At 66.7% G+C, this 15354-nt stretch overlaps 1 protein-coding gene across 1 annotated transcript; it reads right to left on the bottom strand.

Moving 5' to 3' along the window:
• Positions 1 to 661: 661 nt before the first annotated feature.
• PWP2 (PWP2 small subunit processome component) lies at positions 662 to 13712 on the bottom strand. The gene is made up of 21 exons (XM_055313738.1): positions 13661 to 13712; positions 13219 to 13331; positions 12001 to 12095; positions 11670 to 11769; positions 10772 to 10915; positions 9864 to 9999; positions 9421 to 9647; positions 9016 to 9159; positions 8823 to 8893; positions 8316 to 8452; positions 7988 to 8136; positions 7686 to 7833; positions 7326 to 7476; positions 6697 to 6877; positions 5528 to 5675; positions 5023 to 5131; positions 3699 to 3764; positions 2684 to 2902; positions 2382 to 2532; positions 2191 to 2265; positions 662 to 1245 (listed from the first exon to the last, which is right to left on the bottom strand). Exons 1-21 carry the CDS (start codon positions 13676 to 13678, stop codon positions 1074 to 1076), a joined length of 2754 nt encoding a protein of 917 aa, XP_055169713.1. The 5' UTR covers positions 13679 to 13712; the 3' UTR covers positions 662 to 1073.
• Positions 13713 to 15354: the final 1642 nt, after the last annotated feature.

Genomic DNA, 15354 nt, shown 5'->3' with positions numbered 1-15354 from the left:
CGGAGTAGAGTGGGGGCTGGAAGTGTGCTGGCCTGGAAGCCTCTCCTCGGCTGGTCTGCAGGAATCCCGGAGGGATGGGCCGGGGGCTCCCCCCGCTGGCCTCCAGACTCTGCTCTAAAGGACAGTCCCTTTTGCCAACCTTCAAGACCTGTGCGCATACGTGAACCTTACCAAAACCACAGAGGCGATGACTGGGTTAGCCGCGACATGGAGGGGGCTGTGGGCAGACCCCGGTGACTGCAGGGGCCAAGCGCACAGTGTGGGTGCACAGCCCAGATCACGGAGCCCCCAGGCGCGGGTGCAGGCTGCAGCGGCTCCTGGGCACTGAGGCCGGCCTGGGGAGGTTGGCAGCGCCTGCGGGGAGCCCCAGGCTGGGACCCAGTGGACAGACACTGTGCCCACCACAGTCGGGGAAGTGCTGCACCCAGCTGTGCCCATCCTGCCCCTGGATGGAGGCTGTCCCCACCGAGCCCCAGGGCCCAGGAGGGAAGAGCAGCGTGTCTCCCATCCACCCGTGCCCACCCGGCACAGGGGTGAGCGAGCTCCCAAGAGCACCGTACAGTTCCTCCCCAGTGTGCAGGGACTCTGGGGGCAAGGGCTGGGGCGTGCCGGGCTGCCCTGCTCATTCCCCCGCCACAGGCCCCGATCCCATGACTCAGGATCCATCTTGAACATCTTTAATCCAGGGTTCAGGTTTACTCCACACTTTCATTGTAGAAAACCTCATTTTCATCTATCATCCCGACTGTATTAAAAATATAAATTAGACTCCTACAAAGTTCAAGTCTATAAAAAAGAACCCCCCCGCCTCCCTGGAGAGGCGTTTCCAAGAGCAGACAAGCCAAGCTCATGTTTGCTCGGAGCGCCGGTGCCCGGCCCGTGCGCCAAGGCCGTGCTGGCCCGGGGAGCGGCTGGCTCCGGAGCTGCAGCCGCGTCTGCCTCGGCAGGAGTCCTCCGGGCCGGTGCCCCCGCAGCTCTGCGCACTGCCCTCCCTCGCTTCCGGGGCCCGGGCCGCGGGCTCCATGTCTTCGGGGGTCTTCATCCAAACAAGCGGGGCTGGGACGGGGCCGGCCCTACACGGGCTGCGCGGCCCCATCGCCCTGCCCTCCCCCGAGCAGGTGCAGAGTGTCGTCATCGGACGTGTCTGCTTCCTCCTCGCTGCCCAGCGGTTCTGACGGGCGCTTTCTGCCCCGCTGCCTGGACACTGCCAGAACGTACTGGATGTTATAGCGGTTCCAGTCACAGCTGTTAAAAGCACACAGGGGTCGCGTCAGTGATGGCTCTTCTCTCCCATCAGGACTCTGGCTCGCCTGGCGCCCGACCACCTTCTGTGAGCCCCCGACCTGCCCGCCCTGCCCTGTGGCGCGATGCACCCATGCTGGTCTGTCCTCGCCACCCTGCCCTGCTCTGGACCTGACGCAGGCGGCCCCAGCAGCCCCCGAGGAAGGGGCTGGCGCACGGCTTCACGGCTGCCTGAGAGCAGAAGGGATGTACTGAGTCAGTTAATTCCCCACATGAACACAGACAAAAATCACACCCTTGTTCCCACATAAAAAAACACGTGGCAAAAACGAGGTAGAGGTAAAGGGCCTGCAGGGCGCCACGACTGCCCCTGCGGGAAACTGAAACAAAATCTAGCTTTGGCAACGTAACTGGAGCCTCCCGCGGATGAATACTCAAAAGCTGGCTGCGCCCTGTGCAGCAGCAGCAGCAAATGGCCCCACGTGGGAGTCCCGGGAACGATGCCTTTACGCCAACGCCGAAGTACAAGCGTCGGTCTGAGAGGAGCTCTGCGGCGTCCTGCAGGCGGGACTCTCAGAAAAGCCTCCGGGAGGGAGGCTTGTCCTCGGCTCCTAAAGACCCAGGACGCCGTCAAGGACAGACACGGGCCTGCACCTGTGCACACCGGGCAGAGAACACACCTCCAGGGATGGCGTGGGGACACCCCGGCCCCAGGTCCCTGCGTGCCCACCTCTCTGCTGGGGCACAGCCTCCTCCACCGCCCTGACCCGGTGAACACTTGTTTCCTCGGAGGGCGCTCTCCCTCCAGCTCCCGGCCACACCTGAAGCCGGACAACCTCGCATCCCACCGTGGGGCAGCCCAGGTGGGGAAGAAGCCCCTCGCGACACTGGCCCCCAGTCCCCCAGACAGACGACGCAGGCGGCCACCCTCGCGTGGGCCACACGTACAGTTTGGAGACGTCGTCCAGGTGCCGCTGGATGCTCTTCTGAAGGAACTGAACGGCCGGCAGCACCTTCCCCGCCCTGCAAGGGAGACCCGCCTTGGTACACAGCACCAGCCCACGGCCGCCCGGCCCCTCGCGCACGACGTCCCCTTCCCGACGTGCGAGGCGCAGTGAGGGGCAGGGGGCACGTCCCACCTGGACTTCAGCTTCTGGCCGTGCACCATGAGCAGCTTCTGAGTCCAGATAAGGTAAAATTCCAGGTGGCGAGACACTTCAAAGGACGAAGCTAAGAACTCCAGCACTTTCTCCACGTACAGGTCAGGAAGCGAGGAGCTGACAACTTCCACTGGGGGATGAGGAGAAAGCCGGGTTCGCTTTGCAGAGAACTCCCCCCCCCCCCCCGCCGTCAGGAGCAAGAGCGAGGATGGCTCAGCCCCTCAGCGTCCCCAGAAACCGACCTCGAGCGCCAAGCCCCCGCGGGGTCGGCCCGTGCTCACCCTCGTCCCAGGGCACCGACTCCAGGGTCTCCTGTAGCAGCTTCTTCTCGTTGAGCCGGAAGGCCATGAGGATGGCCCTGGTGAAGTCCTGCTGGCGCAGGGCTGCCCGGATCCGCGCGGGGGTGATGCTGGCGTCCAGCTCAAATGGGTCAAACAGCATCTGGGCGTCCAGGGAGTAGACGAGGAGCCCCTCGGTGGTGGTGGCCGCCCAGCAGTGCCCTGGGAAGCGAAGCAGCGAGGGCCTTCCTCCGCGCTCATTTCCACTCTCCCCACTTTTTTAAAGAACAGGTACTGACTTATCCCCGTAACAGCAGGGACGTGCACGGGCTGCCTTCCTGCCACTCCCGGCCCCGCCAGCATGTGCCTGCGTGAGCAGACACGCACGTGTGCGCTGCCGTCCCGTCTGCAGCAGGCCCAGGAACTCCTCCGTGGGGCACACACTGCTCTGTGGGCCACGCGGCCTCTGCTGCGACGCTGTGGTGCCCCGGGGAAGACACGGGAGACCCAGCACGGCGTGCAGCCGAACCCCAGGCCCACAGATGAGGGGCTGCCTGAGTTGCCCCCCGGGCCCCGGTCTGCACCCCTGGTCGCACTGTGGTACGCGGCCCCGTGCTGCTCTGCGCCCTGCTGCTTCGGGCACTCGCTCGATGCCAGGGAGGGGGGCTGTGACCCCACAGACAAGCCCCCTACGAGCCTCCCTCCTGCATGCTCCGCCCCAGGCTCCAGGCCCCGTGGAGAGACTCTCCCCTGCGGCCCCTCCCAGATGGCACATGTCCACGGTGCCCAGGGCAAGTCTGAGAGCCCAGCGCATCTGAGGCCACCCCCTCGGCGTCCTTGGAGGACAAAGGTGACCACGTGTTACCCATGGGGACACAGGGCCCTGAGCCAGCCGGGAGTGTGACCAGCCTCGTCCCTGGGAACACAGGCGACAGGTGCACCGCGTCACCGTGAGCCCGGAAGCCCAGCGGCTCCCCCCACCCCTCCCAGTACCAACCACCAGTTGCGCGGGGCTCACCGGTGGGAGAGAAGCGAAGCGAAGTCACCCTGATTTCAGGCTTGAAGTGCCGAGAGCTCATGTCACCTGGAAGAGAGCAGCAGCGCCTCGCCCCTGGCCGGATGGAGGGAGGGTCCCTGCCGCTCTAGGCCATCAGCGCAGCCCTGCCCTGGCCTCCCTGCCCCTGCAGGTGCAGCATGGGAGTCCTGCACCAGGGCCCCGGAGGCTGTGACGGGCGCCGCTGGCCTCCACGGACGAGCCCTTGGAGCACCGCTCGCAGGCATCCCGCCTGGCCGGTGAGTGGCACGTCTGCTTTTCCTACCCAGGGCTGTGAGGCAGGCTGGCTCTAGCCCCCACGGGCCTGTCCTGCCAGGCTCCTTGTGCAGTGCCCGTCCCATGACCACACGGAGAAGCTGTGGGTGGAGGCTCATCCTCACTGGGCACCACCATGCAAATCCCTTCTGGAAATTTATTTTCAAATCTGCGGTCCCAGGGATGGTACGTTCCCATAGCATGAAGTCCAGTGACGGGCCATCGTCAGAACAATCGGGCTCTTCTCTGCCGGGCCCAAGCCACCTGGAAACCACCTCAGTGATGTTTCATGCCTGGCTCCCCAGAAACCCTCCGCTGGGGGCTCTCGACCTCGGGATGACCTTCCGGGTCCAGCAGACCCCCCCGGTCTCTCCACACTTGGTGCCAACAAGCACCTGCTCTGCCCAAACGGTGACCATCGAGACGTCTCCAAACAGGCTGAGACCCACCTGTGCACGTCACTAAGGGGTTAGGGACGCCGTGCTCATCAGGAGATTCCCGAGAACATATGGCGCAGGCAGGGGCTGCTCCAGGGCCTGCGTGGAAGGTGCAGTCCGCCCTCCACCACGCGGCCAGGCACGGTGGGCCCCAGGCGCTGGCCGTGGCAAGAGCGGAGCTGGAATGAGCCTGCCCGGGGGGAGGCCGGCATGCGGGCTTTCTGGCTGGCAGATGGCCCCCCTGACAGTCTACCGGGGCCTGACGGACCCCACTCTCCTGCCCTGACCTTTTGAAGGGTGTGCACCCCTTGGGCCTCCTGGATCCCCTGATCCCTGACCCTGGAGCCCTCCCTGGAGCCCACGTCGGGGTGAGCATGAGGCATAGGGCTGTGCGGCAGCCAATGAGCAAAACCACAGGCCCAGACAGGCGCGGGGGCGGGGGCGCGCGGGCCATGCGTGTGTGGCGAGAGCTCCTGGAACAATCCCTTTGGCCCCAGCGAGACAGCACAGCTGCTGTCACCCAGGATAAGTGGGCGGTGGGCAGGGCAGCCTGCGGCGGCCGGGGCCTTGGGGGACACCAGAGGCCCTCTGCTCACCTTTCCTCACGCCCGGCAATGGTATGGCGACTCCGTCCTCCGCCCCAGCGTCCTGATCGATCAGCGCCAGGTTACCAAACTCTGTCATTTTCCTTCGGTTCAAAAACTCCTGGAAGGACAAAGCCCAGATGTCTTGCCGTCAGGTGGAGGGCCTGAGCCCGGCCCCCAGCCCCTAGCCCCTGCCCAGCTCACAGGCCACAAGCACTGGAATGCACATGGGCCGCACGATCCTGAGACGGCCACCAGCCCGTCCTCAGCCCTCGCCCCCAGAGCCTGCGGCCACCGCAGGGCCCTGAGTCTCCAGTGCACCAGGACAAGGGCTCTCGGCAGCCTCTGCGAGGCCGGGACACGCCGGGCGTCTGCTCGCTAGCCTGCCCGCCCCAGGTCCTCAGGGAAGCAACGGGACCCATGCCCCGGGGTCACTCAGCAGGGGCAGGCGTCACCCCGCAGCGGGGCCAGGGTGTGTGGAGGGCAGGGGAGGCCGGGCAGCCCTGCGCGCCCTCACCTCCATGGCGTCCAGCGACAGGTTGCAGGAAATCTCAAACTTCTTCCTGAGGATCTGCTCCTTGACGTGATAGATGCACACGAACTTGGACATCCCTCCTGCCAGGATGCTCTCGCCGTCCGCAGAGTAGCACAGCGTCGTGAAGGCCCTGAGGCAGGGAGACAGGAGCGCAGTCGCCCCGGGCACCCCTGGCGTGTGCTCCGCCCCCCGCACCCCAGAGGGCACCCAGCGCCCCCAGCATCCTGGGCAGGGCTCTGGCCTGGGCCCCACGAGACCCTGTCACCCGCTCCGCTCTGTGGGAGCAGCACACCCTGGAGGAACCTCCCGAGACAGGACCCGTTCACGGGAAGGACCACGTGGCTCACGCCGCAAGGTTTCCTTGTCGAAATCAGACGGCAAAGGAGGCTGCCCTGCCCGCCATGCACGCAGCAACCATGACCACCGGCAGGGCTGCCGACACGGCCCCGAGCGGGCAGCACCAGGCACCCACTGGCCCGGCTGCTCACAGGACCCCACGCAGCATCACCTGTGACACCCGAGAGCGCAAGCCACAGGAGGAGGGCGAGACTTCACCAAACCCAAAGACACCGTCGAGGGTGAGAACCACCCCCAGAGCGACAAGAGATTTCCAACCCAGATCCCTGGGGCGTCGCCCATCTCGAGCCCATGAACTCTCACGGCACCAGTCGAGACCACGCACTGGACAGACCTTCCCCAGTCCCCGTCCCCGGGGGGCCGGTCAGCAGAGAGGACGCGGGACCGCACCAGCCCTCACGGACACGCAGACCCCAACCGCCTGCACACACCGGCCCACCCCAGCCCAAGGGCTGCTGGTTAGGAAGCACGTGGGAAGGGGCCACTGGGACTGTGGACGGCACAGCCACCTCACAGGACACGGACTCCCTAGAGAAGCAACCCTGGTTACCGCGTGACCACCGGCCATTCCCCTCCAACACATGCTCAAAGACGTGAGGACGGCCGCGCACGCCAATGCCAACGGGGCTCCCAAAGCCCACGGGGCACGAGGACACACCGATCATGACCCCCATGCGTGCTCCGTGCCCCCGGGAGGAGCCCCGCCGTTACTGTGATTTTTAAGGGACTAAAACAAGAAATCGTTGGCTCCTCAACCATTTCTTGGCGCATAAACGGCTCCCCGAGGCACTCACTTCCCCTTGGCCGAGTGCTTGGCGGTGACCTTGTCCAGCTCCTTCCTGCCCGTCTTGAGGTCGTGCCTGCCCTCGATGGAGCCCGTCTGCACGGCGTTCTCAGGGTCCCAGAAGGTGATCTGGGAGTTCAGCGTGGCCACAGCCAGCTCCGCACCGTCAGGGCGGAAGGTCACAGCCAGAGCTGAAGGGACACATGTAATCAGGCCCTGAGGAGGAGCCGAGGCCCCCGCAGCGGCCGCACCCTCCCGAGTCCTGCCCGAGCTTCCATCTAGGAGAGCCAGGTGTGCAGCAGCAGCGCCCTGAGTCTGCGCACGATGGGCAGTGGCACCCGGCTCTCAGAGAGGCTCCGCCCTGCGAGGGAGGCCCCGGGGTCTAGATGGGGTCCCGGACAGGCACAAGGCCAGGACAGGCCGAACACGGGGAGGCACACAGAGGTCACAGCCAAGGGGGCTCTGAGAGGACCGCAGGACAGACTCGGAACACAGCGGTGGGAGGCGGGAGGTCAGTGTGGTCAAGGCCCTGCGGACACGGGCCACCCTCACCACACACACGCCCGGCGGGACCCCAGGGCCCCTGAGACCAGGCCTCCCTCCCACGGCTGCACCTGGTCCCCGTCCCCAGGTGCCCACCGTCCGAGGTCAGGCCCAGTGTCTCCGTGGTCCTCCAGCTGTCCGCCATGTCCCACAGGCGCACCGTCTTGTCCCAGGAGGCGCTGGCCAGGACCGACTTCACCGGGTTGAAGCACAGGCTGCTGATGGGGCCCTCGTGGCCAGACAGAACCTGCGGCGTCCAGAGCAGGGGTGTGAAGGGACAGTGGGGCCACGCCGTGCACCAGGCCCTCACCCTGAGGCTGTGGGTTGGCGGGCTCATGGGGTGTCCGCGGCCAGAGGACCCTGCTGCTCCTGCCCTCGAGCCCGCAGAGACGCCCTCCCACGTGGGCCGTGCCCCCGCCCCACCCCCACCCCGGCCCCTGGCCACGCGGCCCTTACGTCCAGGAGCCTCCCTGTCTGCATGGACCAGATGAAGACCTCGAAGGAGTCCTGGGCCCCCGCAGACACCACCTCCCCGCTGCAGTCCACGGCCACGCAGGAGAACTGGGTGGGCCGCGGAGACGTGAAGGTGCGGAAGTTCCGGTACCTGCCCGAAGACACAAGTCCAGGTGGGCACCGCTCACACCCCGAGTCCCTGGGGCTGCCCTGAGCCCGTCTACACTACGTTACCCCCAGCAGGGCCACGAGCCCAAAGCCCCACTATCACGCCCGCCCACAGGGAGAACGAACATGAAGGTCACCTGTGAAGGTCAAAGGCACGCACGGTCCCATCCATGGAAGAGGTCACGATGACATAGCCGGTGGCAGTGAAGGTCACACCAGTGACCCCACTCGAGTGCTCCGTGAAAGTGATGAAGCAGAAGCCACTGAGGGTGTTCCACACCTTGACCTGCAGGCGGGCGGGGTGAGGAGCAGGGTGACCAGGGCTCAGGACCACGCGCACCCGGGCACGTCAACCAGGGCCCCCCAGCCCGGAGATGCACGCGCACCTGCCCCTTGCCTCCCAGTGAGCAGCAGGTGAGGGCCCGGGTTCCCCCACCCAGGCCACAGCTGCCCGAGGAGCCCCACCTTGCCGTCGTCCCCGCCGGTCACGATGTACTGCCCGTCGGGGGAGTAGGCCAGGGACACCATGCTGTTGAAGTGGCCCTGCTGCTTGAGCACGCAGGACTCGCTCTGCCACTCCCACACCAGCAGCTGGCCCAGACCTACAGAGCACACGTGGGGGAGCGGGGCCTAAGCGCTGGAGCCGCCGAGGCAAGGACCCCTTCACACGCGAGCAGGGGACCCAGCAGTCACTGCGGGCGGCACCTGCTGTGGTGTCACGACCCCCCCGACAGCCACAGGGTGCCCCCGCCCCCCAGACACAGGCCCAGCGGCTCGGCACCAAGGCGCTTGCAGCTCAGAGGAGCGCCAGTCCTGGACCTGCACTGCCCTCTGGCCCCAGGGCCCCAGGCCTGGGGGGGTTTCTCCCGGGAGCTGGGCAGCCCCACGGCCTTGGGGGGTGAGGGGGCCACGGTCAGCGGTCCAAGACCAGCGGCACTGCTCCTGTTCTCGCCTGACTGCACGAAGACGAACCTGAACAGCCAAAGGCAAGCCACTCCCCGGAGCTGTTGATGGCGATGGACGCGATGCTCTGGTCAGAGATGCTGGCGGGAGAGTGCGGTGTGAGAAGGCGACACTGCAAGCCCCTCTGCCCGCTGCCCGCCCGGCCGCTCTGCACCCCCACCCTGCACAGCCGGGCCCCCACAGCACCCAGCGGGGCGCTCACCTCAGGGAGTGGATGAGGTTGAACTCAGGCAGCTCGTGAAGGTGGAAGATTCCAGAAGCAAAGCCGGTGACCAACAGGTGGGTCTTCTTGTGGTAGGCCGCAGCGGTCAGCTTGTTGAAATCTCCCTCTTTGTTGAAAAAGTACCTACGCGGGTGGGGGGTCAGAGGACAGTGGACGGGCAACCGGGGAGCCAGGCTGCGTCAGCCTGCGCCCAGCCCCCGGACCCTGGGACAGGGCCCCAGCTCCACGCAGGACCCCCGGCCCTGCAGCCCTGGCCTCTCGTGCCCTCATCCAGGGCTCCGCCCTCCCAGCCCCGGGCCCTGCCCCTGGGACACAGGGCAGCCTCCGCGCCACGTTTCAGCGTGAAGGGTGCGAGGTCCTGCCCCACCCCCGGGGGGCACCTACTTTGCCAGCCGAGAGTATCTGACTTTCCCCTGCTGCTCCTCGGCAGCTGGCGTGGCTTTGCCCCGGATGGTGGTCTCCTCCTCCCCCTCCTCTCCGTCCTCCTTCTCCTCCGCCGCCGCCTGCAGCAGGTCTGCCCTCCAGCCCGTGGGGGCTTTTAGCCGCAGGCCCTCTGGGGGGGTGTCGCACTGCCACACACACAGGGCGCCGTCCTGGCTGAGTGTGTACAGCTGTAGGGGGTGTGGGCGAGTGGGCGCGGGTCACCCTGACGTCAGCCCACGTCAGCCACCTGGCAGTGGCCACACCCAGGAGATCGCCAAGGGACGCCACTGCTTCCTACGCACCCCAGTGACCCAGGAGGCCACCTGTGTCTACCCGGGAAGGCCTGGCGCCTGGCTGAGACCCGGGATGCCACCGGGCGAGACACCCCAGACATGGGAACGTACGTCTAGGCTGCTAGATTCGAAGAAGCAGGCCACGATCGCATCCTTGTGTCCCCCCAGTGCATAGTAGATGAGGTTGTCCCAGCGCTCAGCTCCGAACACCCACGTGGACATGTCTTTGCTCCCGACCGCAAAGCACCTGCCAGAGGAGCCCATGCTCGTCCTCAGGGGCCCTGGGGGACGCCCGCAGCTGGGTCTGCCCAGCCCGCACCTCCTCCCGAGTGGTGGCTCCGTCCGTATCTCTTGGGGGATGGGGATGGGTCACCGCCCCCCTGCACGAAGCAGTCCCTCCAGGAGGCGGCCCAGGAGGGTGCTCAGCACCCGCCTCCCTGACTCCCCAGGTCCCAATCTGAGGAGACCCCGCTTACCGCACACACACAGCCAGCGGAACAGGTGGTGCCTCGCTGAAGAGGCGGAAGGCCTGGCTGCAGGGCACCCGCCCCGGCCCGAACACCCACCTGCTAGGAGCACGAGGGCTGCCCGGGGCTCCCCCCGCCGCCCGCCACGGTGGGCCGGTGGACACACTGGCACCAACCACCAGCCCCCACCGCTCCCTGCACAGAGAGTGCAGGGCAGCTGAGAACGAGCCAGTAGCCTCCCAGGGTGGTTAGAGGTGCCACCGTGAGAGGACAGGACCGGCCCCGTGCTCCAGGAGGCCCCGACGTCCCACTGACACAGCTGCTCCGGATTCGAGCATCCTGGTCTAGGTCTGCGCCCTGGTTTCCAGTGACAGACGCCAGGGCGGTGCAGCCCAGCCCAGGACCAGCAGCCCACCCGGCCCTGCCACCCCACAGGACGCCCGAGCGCCCATTTCAGAACAGAACTGCGGGATGCGACAAGACACACAGGGCTCCCCACCCCACAAGAGGCTGGTTCCGGCGTCCCCCTCAGGCCCCGCGCCCGGGCCTCACCGCGAGTCGTCTGTCCAGTCGATGCACGTGGTCTCATCGTACGGCCCAAAGTAGGTTTTGTCCAGGACAAACGCGTTGAACTCCCGCTTCCTCCCAGGGGCGTGGTACATCTGAGCAAGGTTGCCTTTTGTGACAACGAACTTCCTGCCGCAGAAACAGGGCGTCGTGACCCAAGACCAGCTCAGAGGCTGGGGACAGTGCCCTGCCCGGAGGCCGTGCGCACCTGCCTCTCCGCGGCCCCCGAGCCCCCTCTTCTCCGGCAGGGACCCCGAACCCCGGAGCACAGGCTGCTCCGATGCTGCCACCAGCCTGGGAGACCGTGGCCGAGGCCAGGCCAGCCCTGTGGAGCTGGAAGGACAACATGGGCTCTGCGTGACGGGTGCAGAGGAGCGGCCACTGCCCTCCAAGGGCCTTCTGAGGCCGGACACGGGATGCGGCTCACAGCTGAAACCCAGAGCCGCCCCCTGCCCGGCACATCCGGGTCAGCCTCGGGGGAGCAACCTGGGAATGAGCCCTCTCCTGTAGCCCGGGACCCACAGCAAGGCCGGGGCTGGCCTGGACCCTGTCCACACACATTCTCCTCACGGTGGATGGTGAAGCTGGGGGACAGGGGCTCCTTGGAGGCTCTGCTGCCTGGAGGCCACAAGACCCGCCGAGGCCCACGACTGCTGTGAAAGCGGTTTTGGTTGAGAATCTTCACATGGGAACACTAGCCCCGGAGCAGGGGGAGCAGGGACTGTGGCCATGCAGCCCCGCAGGAGCCGGACCCAGCAGCCCGATGAGGCAGGAGCACGGCTCCCACGGACACGCCTCTGGTTGGAAGAGCCCCAGAGCCCTGCTGCATCAGTCACGGCGTCTGGACCTCGAGAGCTCCCTGCCCCAAGCGCCAGGCCCTTACCTGCCATCGGGAGAGAAGCAGACGCTGTGCACGGAGCCCTTGAAGTGGAACTGGTGGAGCACAGACCTGCAGACCAGGCTGACCAGCAGCGCGTCCCCCCCTGCAGGGACGGGGAGTAGCACGTGCTGTCACCCCACCCACGACCCCGACAGCCCAGCCCAGGACAGCCAGGCACACACACGCCCTCACCCCAAAGCCCACTAGGGCCCCAGGCAAGGAAGCGACCGGGGCAGAGGACCCAGTGGCTTGGATCCCAGGCAGGACCGGGTGTTGGCCTCATGCCCCACCACCGACCACCTGAGCTGCTGTCCCCCCGGCCGAGGGCGGTTACCTTCATCGACCACGATGGCCAGGCGGCCGTCTGGGGACAGCCCTACACACTTGACGTTGTACCGAGTAGCCAAGGGCAGAGTGTTCGATTTGTTGCTATAAGACAAAAGCCACAGTCGTGTAGTTGGTCCCGGTTGTTGGAAGAGGGGGCGGCCTCAGACCCCCCACCCCCTGCCCCTTCCCGTCCCTGGCTGGCTCCGGGCCCAGAGCTCACGGCTCGTCCCCAGCTCCCTGCTGGAGAAGAGGAAATAAGACCAGGTTCCTGGAGAACACTAGGCAAAGCGTATTCAAGCCCTTGAAAACGGGCTTTGGTTTGGGGCCCTTGGGGACTCAGTGGAGCGTCCGTCCGACTCTTGATTTTGGCTCAGGTCACGGTCTCGGGGTCGTGGGATGGAGCCTCCCGAGGAAGAAGACGGGCCCTGCAGGTTCTTTCGTTCTCCCTCGCACAAGCTTACTCACTTGCTCTCTCTCGTTCTCTCACCAAAAAAAAAAAAAAAAAAAAAAAAGGTGGAGGGGCCTTGGCTGTTCCTGATTTAGTTTGTACGAGGGCATCCCGAGGTGGTTCCGGGCCAAGTGTTCAACAGAAGGGATTACCCCGAGGACAGCGCGTCCGCATGAAGCCGTCGGGACAGAGTGGGAAACGGCGTAAAAATGGGCAAGCGCAGGCACCTGGGGGCTCAGGGGTCGAGCGTCTGCCTTTGGCTCGGGTGGTGACCCCGGGGTCCCGGGATCGAGTCCCACGGGGCTCCCCGCACGGAGCCTGCTTCTCCCTCTGCCTGTCTCTCTCTCTTAGGAATAAATACATTAAAAAAAAAACGAGGGAAAGCGAACGTCAAGTCCAAGCACCCCTCGGCTTGGGTCTGACTTCGTCCCTCACTACTGTGCCTCCCTCTGCCCCGCGGGGCGCGGCGGCCGGGCCCAGGGCCCAGGGCCCCCCAACAGGCAGCGCTCGGGGAGCTTCGGGAAATGCCCCCCCCCCCCCCCCCCCCCCGAGAGGCCGCGGACCGTCGTGCCGGCTGCGGAGCAGGCCGGGGCCCAGGCAGCCTGGCCGCGCCTCCGGGAAGGGGCGACCGGGAAGGGGCGGCCGCCGCGGCCCGGGTCCTCCCCTGGGAAGAAAGGCGCAGCGCCCGCGTGTCTGGGCCGGGCGCGCAGGGCCGAGGGCAGGGCCCCGGGGCGCAGCGGGCGGGGAGAGGGCGGACCGTGGCCGCTGCCCACTTGCTTTTTCAGGTCGAATACGGTGACTCTGTTCCCCACGGGGCTGATCACGGAGTCGCCGTCGCACGTGAAGCTCAAGTTTCCGCAGCGATAGACCGTCCCCAGCAGGTTGGAGAACTGGAAGGAAGCGCTCGCCTGGGACCGGGCCCGGGGGCCACCGCGGCCGCGCCGACGGAGCCCCGCGCCGGCCCCGCTCAGCCCCGGGTCCCTCGGGCCGCCTCCCGGGGCGGGGACGGCAGGGGGCACCGGGGACCCCGCGGGGGCGCCACCGCCCCGTGCCCCGGCCGCGCTGCGGCCCGACGGGGACCCGCCCGCCCCCCGCCGCCCGCCGCCCGCCGCCCGCGGAGGCCGCCCCCCCCTCCCCGCCCCGCCCGCGGACCCCGGACCCCGGACCCAGACCCGGACCCCGACCCCGACCCCGACCCCGACTCGGACCCCGCGCGCACCCGGTACGCGAACTTCATCTCTGCGGCCGCCGCCCCACGTGTGCGCCGCGCCCGCCCGCGGCCCCAAGCGCGCACTTCCGGGACCCGCCGCCACGCCGCGCCGCGCCACAGCGCCCCCAGCCGGCCCGGAGGGGCGGGGCCGCAGGGAGGAGCCCAGCCGCAGGCCCCGCCCCGCCGCGTCCCGAGGCGGAGTCCCAGCCGCAGGCCCCGCCCCCGCCGCGCCCCGAGGCGGATCCCAGCCGCAGGCCCCGCCCCCGCCGCGTCCCGAGGCGGATCCCAGCCGCAGGCCCCGCCCCCGCCGCGCCCCGAGGCGGATCCCAGCCGCAGGCCCCGCCCCCTCCGCATCCCGAGGCGGATCCCAGCCGCAGGCCCCGCCCCTCCGCATCCCGAGGCGGAGTCCCGCAGCCCCGCCCCTGCTGCGCCCCGAGGCGGCCAGCCCCGAGGCGGAGTCCCGCAGCCGCCCCCGCCGCCCGAGGCGGATCCCAGCCGCAGGCCCCGCCCCCCCGCGTCCCGAGGCGGATCCCAGCCGCAGGCCCCGCCCCCGCCGCGTCCCGAGGCGGAGTCCCAGCCGCAGGCCCCGCCCCCGCCGCGCCCCGAGGCGGATCCCAGCCGCAGGCCCCGCCCCCGCCGCGCCCCGAGGCGGATCCCAGCCGCAGCCCCGCCCCCTCCGCATCCCGAGGCGGATCCCAGCCGCAGGCCCCGCCCCCGCCGCGCCCCGGGGCGGATCCCAGCCGCAGGCCACGCCCCCCGAGGCGGAGTCCCAGCCGCAGGCCCCGCCCCCGCCGCATCCCGAGGCGGATCCCAGCCGCAGGCCCCGCCCCCTCCGCATCCCGAGGCGGAGTCCCAGCCGCCGGCCCCGTCCCTGCTGCGCCCCGAGGCGGATCCCAGCCGCAGGCCCCGCCCCCACCTGCACCCAGCAGGGCCCGGGCTCCAGCCCTGTAGAGCGGGGTGGGCGCCTCCGCTCAGGTAGCTCCTCCCTGAGTAGGTGAGGAGCTCCGGCCCCACGGTCAGTTTCAACAGCTTCCGCATTGCGACCCGGGGACCGAAAGCAAGACTCGAAGCAGCTTCAGAAATTGTATTCGCGATGCTACCAAACGTCACAAGGGTAGTTACCTTGCGACACGTTAGGTTGGCACATTGTTTACAAAAAACCTAAAGATTCGAACGTCTTCATTCCTAGGGGCCACCGGGGGATGAACTATGAAAAAAATCCCTGATGCTCCCCACAACGTTAAATAAATGATCTTTGCTTCGAGTCAGGAAGCATTAGGGAGAAGCCAAGAAAATTCTTTACAAGCTCCTCAGCAAAAGAATGAAGTTCAAAACAGCAAAGTTTCTTCTTAAAATGTGTATTTTCAGAATTACAATGCTTACATTTTAAACAGTCTTAATACAATGGCTTTAGTCTAACAATATATTACAGAACAATGTGAAAAATGACTCTCCTAGTAAACCATGAAAATGGAATTAATACCTGCAGTGTCAAAGTCACCAACTTGTCACCTTTTCCAGTCACAGAATCCCAGCAAATTTTATTGACGATGCTTTCGGGTCTTACAGCCGGATATAGTTCGATGGCTAAATTTAGAGAAAGGGGCATTTCCATGAAAATTCAGATTCCAAAATCACGGATTTATTTTAAAGATCACAATCGACAGCAAGACATTTAGATCAGCATAGTTTGTTCTTTAAAA

Source organism: Nyctereutes procyonoides, unplaced genomic scaffold (genome assembly GCF_905146905.1).
Source record: "Nyctereutes procyonoides isolate TBG_1078 unplaced genomic scaffold, NYPRO_anot_genome, whole genome shotgun sequence".
Lineage (NCBI taxonomy): Eukaryota > Metazoa > Chordata > Mammalia > Carnivora > Canidae > Nyctereutes > Nyctereutes procyonoides.
This window is presented reverse-complemented; position numbering and strand designations above follow the sequence as displayed.